The sequence below is a fragment of the Cottoperca gobio genome, chromosome 10 (genome assembly GCF_900634415.1).
Source record: "Cottoperca gobio chromosome 10, fCotGob3.1, whole genome shotgun sequence".
NCBI classification, from domain to species: domain Eukaryota; kingdom Metazoa; phylum Chordata; class Actinopteri; order Perciformes; family Bovichtidae; genus Cottoperca; species Cottoperca gobio.
In genome coordinates this window covers 15109066-15132280 of record NC_041364.1, presented here as the reverse complement: position 1 = coordinate 15132280, position 23215 = coordinate 15109066, and the positions used below count along the sequence as shown (strand labels likewise).

The 23215-nt window shown below is 41.8% G+C and overlaps 1 protein-coding gene across 1 annotated transcript; it reads right to left on the bottom strand.

Moving 5' to 3' along the window:
- Positions 1–11527: 11527 nt before the first annotated feature.
- On the bottom strand, positions 11528–22013 carry LOC115014621 (BTB/POZ domain-containing protein KCTD16-like). Its single transcript, XM_029441624.1, has 2 exons — positions 20602–22013; positions 11528–12761 (listed from the first exon to the last, which is right to left on the bottom strand). Exons 1-2 carry the CDS (start codon positions 21419–21421, stop codon positions 12310–12312), a joined length of 1272 nt encoding a protein of 423 aa, XP_029297484.1. The 5' UTR covers positions 21422–22013; the 3' UTR covers positions 11528–12309.
- Between the last annotated feature and the right edge of the window lie 1202 nt (positions 22014–23215).

Genomic DNA, 23215 nt, shown 5'->3' with positions numbered 1-23215 from the left:
TTTAAGAGAACATGTATGTAGAGCAGCAGGCAGCCTCCACCAGATGCTGTCATTAACCTCCATCCATAAAACAACTTTGCGATTCTTTCCACCCACAGTTTGTTTTGCCTGGTCCTCCTCTGCCAGCAGATTGAAACCTATAAATATTTCATATTTGATAAATAAATGAAACAACCTCTTTTCTTTTTTCTGTGTAGCACACTAAGTTGCTCCCCTACTTACGTATGCAGCAGCTTATTATCGCAGTTCTGACATTGTTTCAGTCATTGCCTAAAAAATTAGGTTTGGCTTAGGGACATTTTCAATTATTTTTCAAATATGCATCAGATGCATCCGTTCTGCTGGTAAGAAATGTTTTTCTTTTAATAGTAGGTATTCCCGTTCAGTTTGGAGCCATTATCGAGGTATATTTTAAGATTTCCTAAAGCATTTCATGAATTAAATATTTTGTAGCCATAAGAGTGTCAAAGTGTCTTAGTGTTTCTTATAAGAAAAATACGACTCTGTATTTTCTCTGCAGCATACAAAAGAAACTACATGTATTTATACATTTTAGAAGACGCCAGACTGACATCTCAGCCCCTCCTGTCATTAATGACCTCCTTTGACTGCTCTCTCAGCCTGCTGGGGCCCTCCATACATACTCACATGGGACCTATGCTATTTACAGCTGTCTTACATGTCAGACTGCAGGCGATGCTCATGAGCAGCACTCTAGGTCATGTGGCTTTACGCTAGAACTCACCTTTGTGTTCGTGTGTAAAAGTAACTTAACCTCACTATAATCACAGCCTGAGGGAAGCGGTGCAGAGGGGCAGGCCCTCAGTTTAGAGCTGAAACACCTGAGCCAGAGAGTAAGTGTAAACTTGGGTCTTTTTGTCTGCAGGAACAAAGGTGTCTTTTGGTGTGCAAATGCTCCAGCAGCTGTTTGAGTTTGAGATGTGCATGAGGGAAACTAAAAATAGGATGCACACCTCTGAGCCAGCTGCCTCTTCACTGCCTTTGGGACCTCCTTTGCGTTTCCCCTCTCTCCTCTTTCAGGTCTCTTGCTCTCCTCCCTCTCTTGGATAGCTGTTGTTGCCCCTCTCTCTACTTTCCTACTTTTCTTAGTCCTTGAATCAGGCCTTGTGTATCTGGCCAGTCCTGTGCTGGCATGAAAGACCTGAAACGGGACACCGCTTCCCTTCACTATGGTCCATTATCCAAGCCGATGGGAAACTAGAACACTGACGCACAGCACTGAAAATGTGAAGTCAATGTCCCATGAGTCTTGGATCCAATTATTTGAGAAGCACACAGAAGTGTATAATCATCCCAACAAAAGAAGATTTGGTGGTAGAAAGGATATTAATATAAAAAAATCTTTTTTGAAAAGGATCCTAGAAAAATGCAAAACATTTTTGTATTCCAAGGTTGGCGGGACATCAAGCATGTCTTGGTGCAGTTGGAGCTATATCTTAAAAAATCTATTTGCATCTCAATAGACAAACTTTTCATCTGACATCTGAAAATGGTCATTTTGCCATTGTCCATATATAATGTTTTGGCACAACAGTGTAAAAGAAAAATTCTGGCAATACTCTACTCTCCTTTTTTCAGTAAATCCCATGAAAAGACGTAAACCAATAATGAATTCATTTCACTAATATCTGTTTGGCTAAAGACTGAGCCTTTTCCTCTGTTGTCCAAAAACTCCTCACCTTTGCCATATTGAATTGGTGATGAGAACGTCAATAATGGACCACAAGCATTAACTGCAGGTCTGTGACATGAGGCAAACTCCTTCATGACGTCCACAACCTTCATATCCCCTCACCGCACTACTTCCTGCGTCGGTACTGAATGTTGGCATAGGTTGTAAATTGTAATGTTAAGAAATAATTTAGTTTCATAGACCGTTCTGGCACCAAATGTGTATTAAAGGGATAGTTTGGATTTTTTAAGTGGGGTTGTATGAGGTACGTATCTATAGTCAGTGTATTAACTACAGTAGATGGCAGTCGGCATGATCCCAGTTTGGAGAAACTGAAAGTAGTACCGGCACTGGAGCAAAGCCATGTACTGCTGTGGATGGGGGCAGAAGCAAAACATTTTAACCACCTAAAAGAAAGGCAAACTAAAAAACAATATCTCTTTAAGTGTACGCTAGTTAGACTATTTTCACCACATCATCTTGCCGTCAGACAGCCCTTTCTAATTATCTTACTATTAAATCTGTGCTCTATTCAAAGCAACCAGACTCCATTGACAAAAAGTGTAATATCGTCGCAGAACAAGGAAGTTGCAGCTCTCCTGCTCCCTCGATCGGTTTAGTCAGTTTGTGTTATTGTGTTTTGTGAATACAAACTTACCCTTTAAAGTAACAAAGTAACAAAGTAACACAATAACGTAAGCTGGGGGCTGCAACCTACAACACCCAGCTGTTTCAGAAATGACTAAACCTTTAAACAAATAATTAACAATACATGTGTGACCCATTTTTAAAGATTTATGCCAGGAGGGATATATGGGCTGAGCACCACAGATAGAGAAGTCTTAAAGTACTAAGAGATGGACTAATGTAGTATTTAGTTGGTTTTGTCTTTTAAGTAGAGCAACACACCAAAAGGCTTTTGTAGTTGTAATTCTGCAGAGCATCAATTCAAAGGTGAAGCAGCATTGCAGACAAAGATTGGCTGTTTTCCATGAAGGACAAAACTCAAGCAGGCCTGTACGCATGTATGCTGCATGGCTTATGAATAACAAAGTGGCCTCTATTTTTCCTCCCTGAAGATTCCACAAACAGGAAAATTCTCTTTCACAAAGTAAACCCAGTAACATGATTATTATGGCCTGCCGTATGTGTGCGGATGATGAAAGTAATTCACATCTCCTGTGGAACAAACCCCCTCAATCACCCTTTGATGTGCTTTTGTGTGAAACTAATTCCTATTCAGTAGGCAGATACAAGTGTCACACTGTTTGCTTGGTATCAATTTTGGAGAAAGACTTGGAGCATTCAAAATAGGTTATGCAACATTTTCCTTTCTCTCTCTGTCTCATCATTATTCATGCAAGTCCATTAAAACAAACATGTGCGATACAGCGCTCTAGCTTGATTATAGTTCAGGAAATGACCTGTTGGGCCAACCCTTTAGGTTGAAGGTGCAAGAAAAGGTGTGGGAATTTAAGTCGGAAATATTTCAATACTGGTAAAGCTCTTGTCAGTCAGGCGTCACTATCCTGTGACATTTTTTCGATAGACAGTCATGGCAGTAATGAGCTTCAGAAGTGATTAAGGTGAATGCCATCTAGAGGCCAGATCACGCCTCCTTTTAAAACGTGGATGTAATCTGTATGGCGCACAAAACCGAGAAATGTCACCAGTCCCTTGGAGGGATTCACGAACATGCTCAAGGCGCTCTCTCTCTCTTTCTCTCTCTCTCTCTCTCTCTCTCTCTCTCTCTCTCTCTCTCTCTCTCTCTCTCTCTCTCTCTCACACACACACACACACACACAGAGCAGTAACTGAATACTTGTTTTGTCATACTCATTTTCTGACATGGATTGACTGTTTTAGCGACAGTTCTGCAGAAGAGTCTTGCTGAAACATGGATTCTTAAACTATTTGTGTTATTTTTCCTAAGAAGATCTTGTGAAGAGTGATGTTCTTCATCCTGCATGTAAGTCTTGTCTCTATTTCCTCGAGGATCTCTGATCCAGCCTATCAAGGTCCTGTAGTCTCCTTTATCTAAAGTTAATCACTCCGCAGACCTATCCCTGACTCATGGCTGGCACCCAAACTGTGGATTTATCACACACACACACACACACACACACACACACACACACACACACACACACACACACACACACACACACACACACACACACACATACGCCCACGCAGGGCAGCTCAGTATCACCCAGCGCCTGCACCCCGCCCTTAACAGTTTCGACTTTCCTCCTCTCTCACCTTGACTTCACTTACTATAAAATGCCCTTTTGTAACTTCAAAAACTGTCCAGATGTTGATATTTCTCCAGTGAAATGAGACTTAAGGCATTAAAACAAATGATGGACAGAGCTGTAGATTTAATCAGTGTTACTTTTGAGGCTTTGGTTCAGCCGAGTAAGAAGCTTGTAGGTTAAAACCACACGAGTAAGCTCTTTGATTGTGTGATAGACCGTGATAGACTGTGTCTTCATGAGGGTGACTAATTAACAGTGCCCTAATTTGGAAATCATTCATTCTTTGGTGAAGAAGCAGGCTGTGATTTAATACCACAATCAAAATCAAACCCAATCACCCACGCTTTCAGGGACTGCAGGATTATTTTTGAGTTTGTTGCCATGGCAATCAAATCCATCCCATCGTGGCGTTTCCAGCGTGCAGTGAAGGATTAGATGGTGATGTCAGACATCTGTGTCAAATCCTTCTCCAGCTCATTTCAGCCATTTGTCATGTTCTCAGACGACAGTCAGCCCGACACTGGCAGAGGAAGAGAGTGTGCTGCAGCTCCATGATGAGTTTCTAACTCTTGTTTACACCCCACTTCCTTTTCATGTCTCTTGCCTCCCTAGCTCCCTATCCCTCCCTCCCCCTGAGGAAATATGGCCTTTGAGGTAAATACCATTTGTTTTGTGGCTTTCCTATGATGGCTGAATAATGGCTCGAAGTATGCGACTAAATGAAAGTCTGGGGCCGGGGATGGGAGTAATCTCGCTTTTCTTTCTGAGCAGTGACATAGGCCAATAGAGATTAATGAGAGCGCAGGGGTCTTAACACTTTCACTGCTACAAGAGAAACAGCATCTGCTCGGCTCTGTGTTGTTTACACTTTTACGCTCACAACCAGCCATTTACTCACCCTATATTGTTGCACTATATTAGCATCAACGAAGCACGAGTGTTGATGAAATAGAACAGATGATACTGTAACCAAAGTCAGGATATTAGAAATACTTGTAGGTCATGAATCCTCATCACAGTCTTACCATCTATCTATCATTTATCGTCTCCAGAGGAGTCAAAGTTTTCAAGTTCGAGTTCAAGACCCGAGGGCCAATTGGTTTTGCCGCAGTAGCATTAAAAACATCAACACAGAGCAGGACACATGAGATAAAAAGCGTCACATACATAACCACACGTAATAATAACACAACAAAGCCATTGTGTAACTCATCACTTATCCTGTGAAACATCTGGAACATATTGTAGAGACAGTCGCATGTCTCAGACGATGCGTCCTTTGGCAATCCTACTTTTCCTCTACCACCTCCAGCAGGTTGATATTTATGGTTATGAGTGAAATGTCTCTACAGCTATTGGATGGATTGTCTTTAAATTTGGTACAAACATTATAAATAAATAAACTTTGTTGATACCCAAAATGTTTTATCTAGTGCTACTATCAATATCAGTATCAATGTTACTGCTTATAGCATGACTGTGCCTCAGTACAGCCACACAGAGCCGCATGGCTGTCTCTTAGTCTTGTTTCAGTCAATTATTGTATTACATTACTGTACATTTCATTTACCTTCATGAGAGTCTAAATTGTTTTTCCTCTCCAAAGTGCCAGGAATAAAATTTGGGGAATACAGAATCCATAAGTTCTTTGTTGGCTTCAAGTTGAAATCTAAAAACACTGAAATAAGTCTGTAAAATACACAGCAAGTGTAAGTGGCATGACTTCTAATACACAATTATTCAGAGTCAATGGAAATAATAATTCTTTATTTCCACAGGCTCAGTTTTAAGTTTAAGCATCATATCTTTATATGGCCATGACCTGAGAACATTAATGCTTTATTTCAACTAACCACAGAAAATATTCAGTGCAGCATTTATTCCCTGAATGTTATGTTTTCATGCTTGATATGCTTTTAAGTAATCTGTGCAGATATGTTTAGTGCACTGTTGATAATCACAGAGCAATGGTAGCAGGTCAGCCGATGTGGATGCAACATGCCCACCATCTGTGTGCTACATTTAATCTCTGGGAGGATTAATCTAGTACTCCATGGGTAACATGAAGGGTTTCTTACATGCATAATGCACTCAGCTTTGTAAAACTACTTGATGATACCCCTCAAAAAAACAGCCTGCAGTCCTGCACTGGAAGTTAACAATGAGATAGTTACTCCTCCAGAGACAAGAAAGTTGTTTATGAGTGTAGCTGGGAAATAAATGCACTTGGTATTAATACGTAGTTTCTTCTGTTGTGTATTGCTGTACCCCCCCCCCCCATCCTTTATCAACAGATTACCACTGGAAATAGATTGGATTACATTCAAAGAATTGTGACAGAGAGAGAGAATTTTCCTCACTGCGTGCCACATGATTGTCACCTCTCAGCCAACATGACCGATTCGCTCCAATATGAAGCCGATTTAAATTACAGAAAATTCAGCAGACCAAATCTCTAACAAGGATTTTTTAGTTACTTTAAGATCAGATTTGTTTTATTAAACCAGAAGCCCCTCTATCGCCTTGGAGTCAAATTGAAAGCTCAAATGTAATGCTGAGATTCTCCCGAGGCCCTCGTTAAAAGGCATGAAACAAATGAACATCGAACAGTCTTTATCATGCTTATATGCTAAAAAGGGTTACACATACAAGGAAAAGTGCTGTGAAGCTATTTGAGGATGTTTTATAAAGCAACGACACCTCAAGGTATGGTTAGGGCATGCAATTATAATTGCACAGTGCTGGGAAAATGTTGGGAGGAATTAAGACAATGTTCCCCCACTGATTATTTAAAAGGCCGACACATTAGCTGAGCACAGCGCAATTTGACTGTACAAAATCTGGCTCAACAGAAAAGTGAAATCTTCTTAATCTTTCTCTCCTGTATAACAAACTATATGATAACATTCAAAGTAAAAAGGTTCTTGCATTCCTTTCGGCCTCCTGACAGACATAAGAAGGTGAGTGAGTCCTTGTCCCATAGCATCATTACTGTTTACCTGTCCTGTTGTATTCATTGTCTGATATCACAGCTCACAGACAATCAGGGATTATTTTACAGATTTATGATATGGTGTCCTACAGTATTTCTTCCTCTGCAATATACTCTCTTCTCTTCCTTTGATTTATAATCGCCCTGCTCAGCAGCCCACACCGAGGTGAGTTCCTTATACGCTGTGGTGTAGCAGTGCTGATCAGTAGCCCTTGGAGGTGATTTATGAGCAATGGGATTTCCGGTCAGAACAGCTTAATTGAGCCTGTATATTCTCCAGAGCAGTCCTTGAGAAAGAGATAAGGTAATGAGGGGGAAAATGACGAGTGGAAGACACTTTGGCAGTAAATCAAGCTCCCTAAAGCTGCCAAGAGGAAAAGTAAAAAAAAAACATTAAGTATACCTGCACAAGCTTCAAGTTCACTTCACTGACCTCATGACAAGACAATGGTGCGGCCTCTCTGCACCCTCATTTTTCTCTCTTTCTTCACCCTCTGGTGGACTCTTTGTCCCAGGGGGAGCCCATGTGAGCATGGTTAGGTATCCACCTCGCTCTCCTCTCTACTTTCCCTCAGGACCACTGGATATTTTTGCTCTAAATAGGAGCTTTGCATCCGGATCCAGAACCTTGTTTTTGTGCAGTTCACAATGGATCCCAGAGGATCCAAAATTGTGTTGAGTAGCACAGAAAATACATATACAGTAACTAAATTGCTGACAAGGTCTAAGGAGGTGAATGATCGTAGGTTTGTTGTTCAGTTCTGGCGCCAGAGCAGTGAGCTGATAGCTGAGATAGGGCGCCAAAGGAGTGCAAAAGTAGACTCACTGTGGACTCAATGCCTGCTGAAGTCAGCACTATTGACTGACACCTGTCACTGCAGTATTTAAGTGTGTGTGTGTGTGTGTGTGTGTGTGTGTGTGTGTGTGTGTGTGCGTGTGTGTGTGTGTGTGTGTGTGTGTGTGTGTGTGTGTGTGTGTGTGTGTGTGTGCGTGTGTGTGTGCGTGTGTGTGTGTGTGTGTGTGAGTACCCGTAGTGATGAGAACAGGCCTTATGACTACCCTAATTTCATGGACGGTCACTACAGTGTTTGTTGTTTGTACAGTGTGTTGATAAATAGACTCATTTGCTAGGCCTGCAGTAACAATTACCTTATTTAATTAACCCTAACCCGGCAAAAAAAGATAACAAATGGTATAAAGTGCTGTATGTTCATTATACTGTGAGGTGTTTCTAGTATTTTGTTTATCACTTGCCTGTAGTTCTATGCAGATATTGTTTTTAATTATTGGTTTTGAAATCTCAATGGAGGGCAATAGAGTTTTGTTTGTGGTGCTTACTGCACTAAAACGCAATAACTTGCATCTCCTTTTAGGAATAAGTCCCTTGTTATCCTGAATAATCCACAAACCCGACTGTCAGAAAGAGAAAGTTCCAAATAACCTGAGAAATCTTTTTCCCAGAGTAACCAGGACACTGTTTGTGTAAAAAGCTGTTTCTGTTGCATTTTTAAACATCATTTTCCAGTGCTTTTTCAGTCTTTTTACATTTGTTGTATTGGGAGACCAGGATAAAACTAAAACTCATGCATGACTTGATAACACCAGAGGTAAGTGAGAATGTATGTTTTTTGAGGTTTGGATGAACAATCCCTTTAAGTTTGGCTTTTTTCCTGCACAGACTCGCTGTAACAAGTATAGAGGAAAGTGTGGTAATGGAACTGTTAAATTAAGTGTGTGATTCCCTGAAGGAATATGTCCAATAACATAATAATCAGTAAAGAAATGTGTGGATGTGTTGATATTGGTTAGACTTAATGTGCATGTTTGTACCTCCATGTTAGCCTGTGTTATGTCCATGTGAGTGTGTGTGTGTGTGTGTGTGTGTGTGTGTGTGTGTGTGTGTGTGTGTGTGTGTGTGTGTGTGTGTGTGTGTTGTGTTTGTGTTTGTGTGTGTGTGTATTTCTGTGTCTCTCTCTCTCTCTCTATGTGCCTCAGGGAAGTCACACCATGCAGCATATCGCAACCAATTTCCTGTAGGGGGTGATGGTGATGACATTCACCGTGATTTTGTCATTTATTCCCCAGGAATCATTTGTAATTCCATTGGTATTTCCACACACTCAACTTGGCAGAATCAGGCCAGTGTTAGACCCCAAATGTACTCCAAGGCTGTAAATTGGCTCCCATTGCTCTAACATCATCCCTGCAGGCTCCTCATGAAAGAGCACAAAATATGTATGTTTAGTATAACCACAGCCTCCGGGAAACAATGTTGCTCTTTTTTTTAAAGCAGAGATTGACCCTGCTAAAGTCTATGCAATATGTTTTTAACAAATAAATAAATGATGTGACACTAATGGGAAAACTGGGCCCCAGGGTTGTGAGGCATGTAAATGTTTTTCTGTGACAAAGCTATCTTCCAATTTTTTATTAAATAATTCATACAAGTATTTTCTGGGCATACCAGTTTAAGCCACTGTAAGATTTTCAGTGAGCCAAAAGCATTATCTGTCCTTTTTCAGTAGCATAGTCATGGGAATACCATTTTTTTCTTCCCATCATGACGAACAAATATGCAAATATCAAAGATGTGAAGCTCAGGAGAAAGATCCTAAGTCACCGAGTTAGTCAGCCACATTTCCATTCACTTTCTGAGATGTCATCTAAAATTAGATGAGTGAGCAGAACAACATGTTGGTCTTTGATATATATGGAGACATGCTGCAGGCAACAAAACCTCTCCCAGTCTGGCTATTTTTTTTGAAGATGGAGAAAAATTGCTTTTTTCATCTTTCTATTCCAGATGTCAAGCTGAGCAGAATTTATCCTGCACCTGCTTTTGCGTATAGTTCCCGACATCTTTAACATTGTACAACAAACAGAAGTTATCACCTCGTATTTATATTATTACAACGAATTACAGTCTCTTCCAAATCCTACACAATACAGACTAATCCTTACATTCATTGTATGAAAAATGAAATCCTGTTTGCTTGGTTTTACGTCATGCCTCTATTATTGCATGTGTGAATAACAGTCTTTTCTAGTCGCCTATAATATCTGATAAGCAGGGTAATTCTCCCACTCTTAGGCTTTGCAGTAATTTTCTAATACAAGGGCTGTAATCACGCTGTCAGACCTGTCTCAGGCTAAAGAAAGCTATTGTGGGAAATGCAAGGCCTGCAGGCAACCCTGCCGGATAATTGAGGGCTGTTAGCGGTGGCAGTGATGTTTTTTGATTGAAGATTTAATGTTACTTTGCATCCTAGAGGAGGATGTTGGTTATCGACCGTCTATATGGGCCTTAAGTCCAGGGCAGGATCTGAGGCTATTGATCTGTAAGGAAAGCAGACTGGCAACGGATGCGTTCAGGTGGTTCTGTGGGATAGGCCAGCAAGGTCACCTGGGCCAGGCCAGGCAACGCTGTGACGTTGTATATTTGATATGTAAAAACAGATTCATTGATCTTTTCATTGGGGTATTAGGGTTCAGATCGTGCTTAGTGCAAGGCGAAACGCCATCCAAAGCGGATCTGGTTTTCAAAGACGGGGAAAGGAGCATTGGATTTCAAACTGAGAGATTTCATGCTGTGTTCCTATTGAATGGAGGCTGAGAGGAAGAGATATGGGTCCAGGTGCAAAGTGGAGGAGAGGCCACTTTATCCCCGAAGAATTCAATATGTTATAGTCCCCTTCAGGTTTTTGCTATTTTATTCTGTGCTGGAATATTAAGAATCTAATGCCCTCTTTTTATGAGTTTCTGGAAGTCACATCCTAACCCATTTTTGTGACATATGGGTGTACAGTAGGCTGCTGTCCTTTTTTGACCAGGATTAAAGGTTTCAGTTAGCATTCATGCCTCATCTGACATAGGTAGAAGGGATTTGGGAGTTTATGTCTCATAATCTGGTTATTGTCGTATTATTTTCTGCACATGGAGCAAAATGTATCACTGAGCCTTAACAAAGCTTTTTGCTTTGAACTTGTGTTGGAGGACGCTCACTGTCCCAAGAGACAAGCAATTCTTCATCTATCATCACACAGGCTGTTTTTGGGGTTGCAGCGATACGGTCCCCAAGCCTCTCTCCTCCTTTTGGATGCAATGTGGTTACACTGCAGAACTCTGTTCGCTAAAAATAGTGCTCTCTATAAATGGTGCTTGTGATGCACAGCTATGGTTGTCTTCCTGTTTCCTTGAGATCCTCCCAAGAGGATGAGCCCACACATTGAAATGTCAACAAGGAGGGATCTATTTCACATCTTCAATGAAGCCAGTTTTGTGTGGAGTTGGTTGGCTGGTGATGGTAGGTGCAACGCAAAGCAAGATACTTTTGTTTTCAGCCCAGCAAAGTGTCTGTATATTGAAAACACAAATAATCTCAAATTAAATGATTGTGCTAACGTGCAAAACCTGGTAGTGTTCTTGTAATTGATGCAATTTTGACTAATAAATTATGCTAACTTTGCACCATTAATGTATTATAAGCACTGGATACTGGACCCAAAGAGGGAACATAAGAACCAGTTAGAAAACTCTATCTATCTAAATGTACTGAAGATTACAAGAAGGTTCACTACAAATAGATACAATTCGAACCATTTATTAGCTTTTTTTGCACACTTACAATCAAGGATTAGTCAAATATCCATTGGCATTAAATACTCTACCTACACAACATCATCTATCCAACACGTAATGACAACATTGGACATACAGTTTTACAATGGCAAACAGATCTAGGCAGTGCTTTCCTCATTTAAGTTAGCCCCAGTCATAAGACACCATTTTTACCCATCACACAAAACAGTGAATTTAAAGTTTGTTTGATATTGCATAATTATGCTCAGGGTGAAATGACATGCAGTGCCGATATTAAAGCCTACTATAAGTATGTGTTATCAGTGGAGTATAGTGATATTCCATTGGTAACTCACAGCACCATATGGGTACATCCATTATTAAAAATCAGCTACTGTGGGCAATTGCACAAACAGTGTGTGATTGGTTGATGAATTGAAATGATGTTGCCCCTGAGGTTGCTTTGTTGCTTCAACTAGAGATATAATAGCTGTTAGTACAGTCCCAGTCATCTGAAGTGAGAGCAGGGTTAGTAATGTAAGCCCCAACAGGAGTAACCTGATTAACACATCATGTGCATATCATACACAACACTGTGCATACTTTACAAACTCACTCTGCCTTGTACTTTGTGTGCTCAGCTAGTCATGCTAGCGGGAAAGTGGCCATGTTTTTTTATTTTCTAATACAGTATGTGCCTTAGATGGTGCAGTCTATTGCCTATGCAGTTAATACTCTTCATTGATGGTGACATGATACTACCATCTCTTTCTTCTTCTTCACACTCTTTAGAGACGGTACTTTCTCAGGAGCTCTGATTGCCACATGTACTTCCTCTCCGGAAAGCGTTCAGGAATCCTGATGCGACGGAAGTCCTGGATGCATTTCTCCAGCTCCTGCGCTGGAGTCATCTTCCCCTTGTTGGCTTTCCTCTTTGCGGCCTCTCGTTCTCGGACCCCGAAGGTTCTCACGCGGAGCATGTCAGTTTTGCGACGCATCTCTGCCTGCTGCAGCATGTGAACTGTTGCTTTGGGCATGGGACGGTCCAGCGTCTGGATGTTGGAGTGCCGGCTCACAGGGCCACGGATCACGGTTCCTTGAGGGGAACTGGCTTCCGACTGCGTCTCAGAACAGGAAGTGGAGAGCTCGTTGAAGGAAGTGCCGCTCTCTCCCTCGCGCTCACTTTTGTGGCTCTTGCAGCAGCAGTCACAGTGAGAGGACGACCACTTTGAGGGCCCACCTAGAAACCACACACACAAACACATTTGTCACTTGTTTTGACCACATGGAGTATATTTTCTGTTGCAGCAAGACCCTCTTTAATGCAGAGCCGCACTGTAATGTAATGTCCCTGCTGTCTGTACGGTGACAGATTCAAGCTGTAATCAAAAGAAACAGTTCCACTGATCAAGTAAATGCTGACAAATGCCTACACAGCAGTTTCAATGTCATACAAATATCTTTAAACGAGTATCAGATGAGTGTGTGTGTGTGTGTGTGGGTATTTTGGGGGGTACAGATGTAATAAGATGTAAGTTATTGGCTTTGACATTTACTGTAACTGCTGAATTTTAAAGTCCTTGTGGGCTGTACATATTGCTTCCTCTGATAAGGAGAGGCCCCAGAGCTCAGTGCAGTTCAGTACGGCTCCCTGAAAGACCTTTCCCATTTCCCAAGGCAAAGCTCGTCTCAGAGCCAAAACAATTCCAACAAAACACAAAGTCTAATTCATCTTGGGAGGCAACATAACTGGGTCAGTGAATAGATGTCCTGACCTCCTGTCACAAAGTTTGATCAGTCAGTGAACCAGGTAGTAATAGAGAATTTCAGTAGTCTTCATTCTTCCTTGTGCATCCACTGCTTGAATCGTCTCACATCCTCCTACACTGCTAATTATGAACCAAGAATACTGTGCTGTACTGCCCGCTGGCTTGTGAAGTGTTCAAGTAAAGACAGTAAACACAGTAACTGCCTTTCATTTCCAAAATTATCCCTGACCTATGCTCCCATTTAGAGGTAGAAATGTGCAGTGTTGAAGCTCCTGCGCTCCATGGTATATAAACAATGTATGATAAATAAACTCATGCACACAGACTCTAAAAACCTCTTAATGGCTTTTTCCAATGTGATGATACAGACTCTATAGCAATGATATCTCACAGGGAGGAATAATTTGTCCATTACAATCTTTCAATGCAGGCATCAATTTGTACTGAACAGAGTTCAAGGGGGATTTTAACCTCTCCTCGCACACTGTAATAATGACCTTATCTCTAGTGCAGTGATTGCATTGAGCTGATAGTGAGAGAGTCACTAACAGCTTTTTAATGGCTAATCCATGAGTAAAGGGGCCAATCAGCGCACCAATTTCCCCCCGCAGAAAATGAATCTAGCTGAATCCAGCAGACAAGCAGCACCAAGCAAATGGATGCAGGCGCTTTAGCGAGGACGATCAAGAGGAGGGAGGCAGAGCTTTGTTTCTAAATGGATGGATGCGGTAGTCCAGAGGGGCAACCCATTTAGGAAACTTGCCATCACCCATTAATAGCAGCATAAAAATGTCAGGCCATGCAGGAGAATACATTGTATTAAAACCACTGACAGGCTGAGAAGCACCTGGGCTTGCATTGTGTTTTATACAATAATTTGTCTAAATGAAGCGTGGACATGGACAAGCCTTTAATGCTGTGTTTTGGATAAAGTAGTGTAGTGTCAAGCTTTGATGTACCCTTCGGAGCCAAGAAAGGAAACGACTAAGAGCCTTGTCAGGAAACAGCCATTCTCGGAGACATTTAAACAAGTGGGTGTGTGTAATACTCTTTGGTATCTTTTCAGGGAATCCATTGATTGCATTGTGTTTTTCCTCAGATCTATAATGCCTGTCTAAGAGATCATTTTCTAACCACACTAAAAGACTAGGGCTGGTCCACAGACTCGACTCTGCCTGTGTCTGCACTTCTCATAAATAACACAGAGAGAGTCGAGTTCGGCACAGAGGCATGCAGGCGTGTCACACGGAGTATCCTCAAACTCCTCTCCATCGCTAATGAAAGCAGGGATGTTTGTCCTCATGCCTGAGAGGGGTCAGAGTTTTACGGAAATTCAACTGCCTGGATATTGGATTAAAATTACACAATTTTACCCATTAAGAGGCATTAAATGGCAGAAAAGTAGGACATGGTGGGGGCTGAAGGCAGAGGGCTTTGATAAAACTTAAATTTAAATGTCAGTGGCTTTCTTGCCAGACATTAGTGTTTGTTTTTATCTCTAAAGTGACTCATCAAGGGTGTGTGATGATTATTTTTTTAACGGCAGAGCAGCTCTGTGCTTCAGTCAAGTAATCTGAGAGGCAAAAAATAAATAAAGAAGAACAAGAAAGACTCATCACTCAGCAATTTCACGTTGTTATTGCACATAACCAGGAGGCCGTAACGCAATTTATTTCTGATTTGCACTTGAGTGACCCGAAGCTGTCTGCTTTTCAAATTTGAATCTCAGCAGTGGTGTAAACTGTGCCCTCAATCTAAATCAGTGAAAAATAAGTTTTGAACACAAAGCTGTCGGAGTCAGGCAAAACAAAAACACTTTTGAATTTCTGAAATAAACATAGTTGCTTTCTTTGCCCAAACACAACAAATCCTGCAAGGTTCCATTGCAATAATAGTGTCTGTCCCTGAGTGGAAAAAAAGGGAGTTCTGATTAGTTCGGTGAAATAAGCTAAATGTAGCGGTAATATTCTCTGGCATGTTAAATATGCATATGCATGCAGCCAGTCAGGGAGTTAGCCTCATATGAGTGGAGACGCTCTGATCTTAGACTGATCTTATTTTTTCCAGCTCCCATATCCAGTCACACAAATATTTTTTACTCTGCCACTGCCTCAGGAGGAGTGTAGTTTACATGCTTGTTAGCTCACAAATTAGGCCAGCGTGTCCTTGCAGCAGAAAAAGGCTTGTCTTGCAAAGGCAGTGACCGTCCTTACGGGGCGAGGGAAATCCATTTCATCAAAATAGTCCTATTTGCTGCAGAAGTATCACTTCAGCAGTTTGTGTCCAGCCTAACTGATGGCAGCCATCCTCTATAATCATGTCTCTCATACAATTGAATTTGTCAATATTAATAACCTCCACACAGCCAGTTCTAGTCTGCTGAAACAACCCTCATCAGCAGCAGTGATGAGAAAGAGCTGCTGAGGAATAGTCGGGGTGACCCCAACAAGCTTTACATGATAATTCAAGGACACTCTTACTCTCTCAAAGACCCATTACTGCCCTGGTCCAAATTATCTGCTTTTCGTGAGGGGAGTGACAGCTCTATTGGCTGATTGGTAATGACAAGGGGGTGCTGTCCCCTCCCAGAGTCAGAAGGTGGCTGCCCCGCTGAGTATCTCCCTGACAGGGAGATGAACAAGCAACTCAGACAGATTGAAATGTCTATATCAGCCTCTCCCTGTGGGCCTGTCCCCAGACCCAGAGCCACACCCCTCCACTGCACTGATGAAGCACGGAAGGCGGGGAGAAAGCAAAGGAGTGAATCAAACGCTGATTGTGCTCCCTAACCCTATCAAGTAGATGATATTCAAAAAGTGACATCTAAGGAAAGTAAACTCTAAACTCATCAGATCCTCTTTTCATTTCTACATCACTGACTCAAAATGCATACATTCTTTGGGACAAACTTTATCTACAGTAGACCCCCAAACATGCTTTAATAAGCTCTTTACACAACTTACCTTACCAAAACAGTCATTACCTTGCAAATGTTACCTCCCGAACTAACACACAGGATTCCCTGTCTTCAGAAAACTCTCAGCCCTGCCCACAATGTGAGCTCCACCATCCAGGTAGCCATTAAGTGTCTCTGGAGGGTTAATTAAGGTGTTGGATGTCAGATGGTAAGAGCTGTTATACCTGTTCTCTAACAGCTACAGAGAGCAGAAGAGCAGAACCAGGGATTAAAAAAGAAAAAAGACAATATTCAAATGGTATCTAAAAAAAATGTATTAGGTTCTAACTTTATCTGTTCTTTTCGAAGGAAATACTGGAGGATTTTATTGTTTTATGTTTAATGGCATACCTTTAATGCAGCCATTGTTCTACTCTTTTCAATATGGCACTGCAAATTACTTAATAGGGGTAATCCATCAAAGTCTATATTTAGTCTTTTTATTTGTCGAAATTGCATTATCATCACTTGGTAATGAAGTTACTAGCAGGGACTATTTTGAAAACTCTCTTTGTTGGTGCATTCAAGGGCATTTGCAACATCTGGGATTTGTTAGTCTTCCGTCATAACAGTACATTGTTGGAGAATCCAACCCAGTGGACAACCAATGAGCAAGAATAGTGTGAGAGGTTTAGTGGGTGCTTGTAACTGAGGAACTTAATGAATTCATTATGACATATTTCCTGTTTTATGCATGTTCTCTGCGAGTTCATTTAAATATTATAGTGAAATGACATGGAAACAATGTACCATTTATAAAACATACAGCAGTGATGTGAAGAACATTTGTAGTCAGTGACCTATAACATGAAAAATCACCAGTATGGTCCTCCAAAATTCAGTGCACAAGGCTTCAAAACAATGATTGATTTAAAAATATATATTTTCCTTTTGCATCTGCAGCTTTTCAATAAGCTCAGATTTACTTTCAAGGTGAGCCAGATTGTCTACTTGAACTGATGCATTGCACAAGGTGCTGCAACCATTGTAAGAAATAATGGCACAAGCACCCACCTGCGCCTTACTTCTGACCATCTTTCTGCTCAGGTTCTCTTTAAGATGTATATGAGTTATTCACGGGAGCACCATCCATCTCTTGTAGGCACTGCCAATCCATCCAGACTACAACGAGGCTCTCTGGGAGCTCGGGGACAGCCCAATCTTTGCCTCCATTACACTCAGGCAATTGATTACTTCCCCCTCCCAACTCTCTTGCTACTCTTGTGGCCATTGTTCAGGAGCCATTATGGCTACACATCACCTCATTCACAGCCCAAATGAAGACTGCACAGTTATATTAACAGAGCACACCAGGCAAGTATAATCATTCTCCATCTTTACTGTACAATTCGCCCATTTTGACCAGGCACTTCTACACAAGCCTTTCAGATGTGGAAAGATGAAAATGTCTCTGATATTACGAGTCCGACTGTTCAATGATGATTTGCTCTGCCTCTGTGATGTGGAAGCAGTGATGTCAAAGCAGGTTATTGTGTCCATGACGACGGATCATTTTCATCTATAAATTGACTTTTATTTTGAAATATGATTTCTTCCTCAAATTGCCTTTGAAATAGGTTTGCATTTATCTTTTTAAATTGCATCTCCATCCTGCATGACTGGAGACACTGGAAATATTTTTGGGATAACAGATTGCTTTTTAATTAGCCAACACTCTTCTATTTCCCCCGAGAGGATAAGCAATAAGGAGATTAGTCCCAAACGACAACTAGGAGGTTAGAGTTGTTAATCACTACAGCAATAATGTTGTCACTGCCAATGGGAAAAAAAACTAAATGTCCCTATCATGCTAATTGACCCTCATGTCTGCTTGACAATTAACCTCACAGGATCATCAATTCTGCCAGTGAAAGAAAATAGTAAGTCATGATGAAAAAAACATGATAAGTTCAAATTTGGACTCACTAAGTCATACTTTTTAATTCACTTTCTTATCATTTTGAACTATCTCATACCTGTGACCATTCATCTTTAAATCTAACATCAATGACATCATAATTCATTATGATTTTTAAAATCCAATACTTTTTATGTCGTCATTTTGATTTACCTTTCTTGTTTTTCAACCACAACAAACTTTTCCTCGTCTTGCAATACATTGCAAGACGCTTGCACCAGCTGATTAACCAAACCAGCTTTTGTTCTCTCCCACAAAAGCTCCCACTCTAACGCTAGTTATCAGTTTTGATATATTTCTCTGTGGCTCCGTTGTCATTCACAAGAATTATTCATCATGGCCATCAGGGGAAACTCTTATTAATGATGAATGCTCGGACACTGCGGCCTCCTGGAGTGAGTGCCCTTTTCCTGAAATAATCATTTGTTTTAGTCTGTGGAGAAACCAACAGCATATCCTAGTGAGCAGGACAGTATGACAATAATTGAGAGCAGAGTGTCTTAACGTTTTAATGTTTTGAGTCTCCTGACTGTTACTGTAAATACAGGTGATACCACGGAGTAAAATGATGAATATCTGCTGTTGGCATTTTAGAAACTTTTTGGAGTCACACTATTACTGAGAGTCGGTGAAGCCTGTAGAAAACAATTGATGCATTTACCAAGAAGAGCAACACACATGATGCTCAGGAACTGGCTGTCTGGAAGAAAGTCTCTCGGATTGCTCTTTTTACACCCAGCCACCCGTTTCCCTTCATATGAGGCTATGATTGGATGAGAGGGGGTAAAAAGAAAGCAGTGAAATGTTCAGCTGAAAACAACAATAAAGCACATCTGTCTGGTGCCCACAAAGGTGCACTTGTCTACATCCATTCTTAGTTTAGGACTACCTGCCCTAGGCCAGCAAGTGTCCTACATTCAGAATCAGGTTACAGTATTAGTTTTGAAAGTGGATGCGGGCTGCTGTGCTGCTGTGAAGCAAGGGCTCTCACGCATGTCTGCCTCTGATGTGTCTATCCATCATCCTGACTAGGCCTCTGTCTCCGAGCGCTCGCTGTATATCTGTGTGTTTCCTTTAACCCTCACCTTGTCTTCTTTCTTTTAATGAAAACCCAGCCTCTCCCTCTTATTCTGTGTCTTCTCACCAAACTGTTTTTTATTCCTCTCCGCTCCCTCAGACCCGATGAACTTTCCTGCCTAATACTAACTTTAATCTATTTTTGCGCCTCGCTCCCTGTCTCTTCTTTCTGCCTCAGTTCTTTCTCCCCATGGCCAGGTCTCATGCAACTTTTACTATCTCATCCCTCCTGCTCAGCCACTCTCCCCACCATCTGCTTGCCTCCATCTGAGCTTGCTTCCTTAAATTCCCTCTCTTCCTTTCTGTGCTTTTCTTACTTGGCATATTCTTTCCTTCCATGCTGTATTGCAGTTTCTCCCCTGTTTCTTACTTTCCTTCTCATCCATCCTCCTCTCACTGTTGCGTGTCTTTGTCCTATAGGTCAGTGTCTGTTAATGGGGAAGGGGGTGAAGACCTACACCAGATGCTATGCTCCAGAAAGTTGAATGACTCAGGAAAATCCTACTTGGCTGGATGTTCGTGCGGGTCAAGTCTGTTATAATTAGCCTGCATTAACAACAATATTGGTGAATCATTAGCAAACCATATGTCATGCCCACCGTCCTGCACCTCCAACCTTGATTCACCAACTGGGTTTTCTTCAGCTCTTCCAAAGGGAGCCATTCAGAATAATGAACAAAATGCTTTTTAACTGGCCATATGGTCCAACTCCTTCCTCTGCAATGAGTGGAATGAACCATATTTGTAGCTAATTAAGGCATTTGCTGATAAACAAATGTTGTCTTCAAGTGAAAAGCAAAGCTGATTCAAGAGAATGCAGCAGCATTCATGTGAATTTTTGTTGCTGCCCAATGGTGCTATATTATTCATAACCCATCTGAGCTGTAAACTGTGTTTAGGCATGACGCATGTGTACTTTATGTGTAGCAGCATTGTGACTCAACCGCCCTGAGCCCTGTGGGCACGTTTGCCTCTGATCTGGGCCCCAAAACAGAAGTTTAAAGTCAGCCACTGCAAGGGATGCAAGGATTTAAGAAGGATGTAACCCCAACAATGCCTCCTGGTGGTGTCAGCCAACACACACCAGTTTCTGTAGACCACATCTGAATCTAGACCTTTTGAAACTGCATGGGTTTTCTTATGGAAAGCTGTGTGGATCACTTTTAAAACCATTTATTGAGAAAAAATCCCAACATGCAACACCATACTGATTTGCCTGGATGTGGTTATATGAGGGAGGGTGGGGTACTTGGGTGTTGTCTGTGTTTAACTTGGCTGTTTGCATTGTAATTATTTCATAATCACCAGTTTATCTCACATCACTTCTTAACGTATAGAGTGGGAATAAATCTTCACTCACGGTAGAAGATGTACTGAGCGTAATTGGACCAGACCCTGTCATCCGCGTAATGACCGATGGAGGACGCAGTCAGGGACGAATTACAGGCCACGATGTGAAAGCCGTTCTCTGACAGCATGTCAAAAGCTCTCTCCAGGTGCCTGAACTTGAGGTAAAACCTGCAGGTGTAACGGTCCGGTGGTCTGTCCGAGTCCCTGTTCTCATTCAGGGCATCTCCAAATACCTCTTTCGCCAAGCCAATCCTACTGCTGATGAAGATCCTCGGCAACTTTTTGGCCTTGACATCAATTTGAGTGTCTCTGCCTCCCCCAGCGCAAGCGCCTTTAAACGCGACCGTGATGTAGCCATACCTCCTGTCCAAGGAGTAAGAGGAGTAAAACATCTCGCTGCCCTGCGACGCATCATCGAAATCATTGTAGTTCAAGTCGTCTGGAAATAGTTTTGAATCCTCGGAAGACAAAAGTTTGGCCAAATCTGGCAGCTGGAAGTAGTCCGCCTCTCTTTTCAACCTCCCTCTCTCGGGGAAGTGGTCAGGGAGGACAACCTGCTTGTCTCTAAGGTAATCCAGTACATAACGAAAGAGAAAGCCATCTCTGTCAATAAAATAGCGTCCTCTGAGGTCCCGGGACAAGTCATTTGAAGACCCCTTCTTGTTAGAGAACAGCTTCCCAAGTAAGGAATTTGGAAAGCTTGTCAAGGTGGCATGACGAGTGTAATACACCTGTCCACCCACGTTTAGCTCAATAACATCCGATGGAGGATTTTGCACCGATCCTTGCTCTTTTGCAGGTTGCGTTTTGCAGTTTTCGCTCAGTGCCATTTTTTTTTCCTCTTCAGATCTTGCACGCAATCTAAGTCTCGATCATGGAGCGCAAACGTCCCAGAAGTTCAGGGTGTGGAGTGTAGCTGCATGTTGCTGATGCCCTCAGACCCAAAGCATAGTCTTGAATCAAGCTGCAGTCCTTGCATCCAGTGTCTCATGACATACAATTCCAAGGTGTGCCTACAGTATATCCTTTAACCCCATGCGTAAATGTGCCTGCCTAACGGTGCATCCTTTTTGAACAGAATCGATTATCATAACCAGTGAGCGCATCATGTTGCACGCATCACCTGCGATGGGTCATTACTGTGACTTCAAATAAATACAAATCCTCCTTTCCCACCTTGAAAAAAAGTAATAAAAAAAACCTTTTTTTGTTTAAGTTTTTTGTGGGAAGGTTCCACCGTCTTGCTTCTGGCTCCTGGTTCAATCACATCAATTGAAGAATGTGCGTGCATCCCATCACTCTTCTACTGAGCGTCGCTCCTGACAACTGGGAAGCTGAAGCATGCTGCCGGGTTGCTCTCAGAGAGAGGGATGGAAGTGGGACTCCTGTGCGCGCCCATCTCTCCAAACTGCTGAGTGCAGAAACGTTTGGTCCTGCTTTAAGATAATGTTGCTTCAAGCTGTGCCGGAGAGAGAGAGAGAGAGAGAGAGAGAGAGAGAGAGAGAGAGAGAGAGAGAGAGAGAGAGAGAGAGAGAGAGAAAAAATTGTCCCATGAAGTAATGTCTTACATCATCTTAAAGGAAAATTACATTTGCGGACGATCGACATAAAGCGGACCGATGTGGGTCTGTACCGTTTTCCCATACAATTCTGATCCGGCCACGGGCAGCGTGCAGCTGGCGGAGAGGATTCAGGTCTAATGCAGTTTTAACATCCAGCGTTGCGGATTTTAATCCCTTCTTCTGAGTCTTCACAGAAGCTTTCGCATTTACATTTACGCGTATCCCGAGAGACGGGTGAGGGGTTAGGTCCCATGCAATGTTTGCTCAGAGACTCATCGGCAGTGACAGCTTCACGTGAATGGAGTAGGAATACTACTCTTTAACTCTTTTTCTATCCAACTGTCGATAATGGCATAAACATTCAATTAAATAACCTAACAAATCAAAATGAAAGTTGCACTCTTCTGCATCAGATTGAACCTTCAGACAGCAGTATTACTTGTCACAGCCAGAACACTGTGACTGAATATGAAAATTGATCCCTCCCCTCATCGATTTGACCGAGTGAATTCCTATTTCAGGACCACGGACAGATCTCAGCCCGCTCCAAGTCTTTCAGTCGCTTCATGTTCATTCTCTCAAATAAAGTCATAAAAGAGTCAAACAATGCATTGATTAATGTCTCTTAATTTTACACAAGTATATATGTTGATGCTAAATTAACATCATGCATCAATAATAGGTCAATTCCCACAATAATGTGCATGTTCCTTGCAGTTTTCCCAGCCATGTTTGGGAAGGGGGAGGATTCAGAAACATGAACACTCATTACTGAGTCATTTTTTCTGGATCAGGAGGACAGCATTTTGGGACTTGTGTATTATTGCTTAGGGCCTGCTAAGAGAATTTGTCATAGAGCCATCAGTATACTCCACAGTGACACCAAGTAGTGTAGGGCGGAAAATCCAGTTTGGAAGAAGTGAGATGCAAGGCTGAATTTAAGGCTTAACAATGCATGTCATCATTTGCTGTTAAATATAGGTCACAAGCTAGTGTTGTATATGACGTATGTAGCAAAGGATACATTTCACCTGAAAATATGCATTCAAATGTGTCATCTGA

Coding starts and splice junctions, on each gene's coding strand:
- LOC115014621 (XM_029441624.1), bottom strand. CDS start 21,421: ATGGCACTGAGCGAAAACTGCAAAACGCAACCTGCAAAAGAGCAAGGA. Junction 12,762..20,601: donor CGCTCAGTACATCTTCTACC/GTGAGTGAAGAT, acceptor TGTGGTTTCTAG/GTGGGCCCTCAAAGTGGTCG.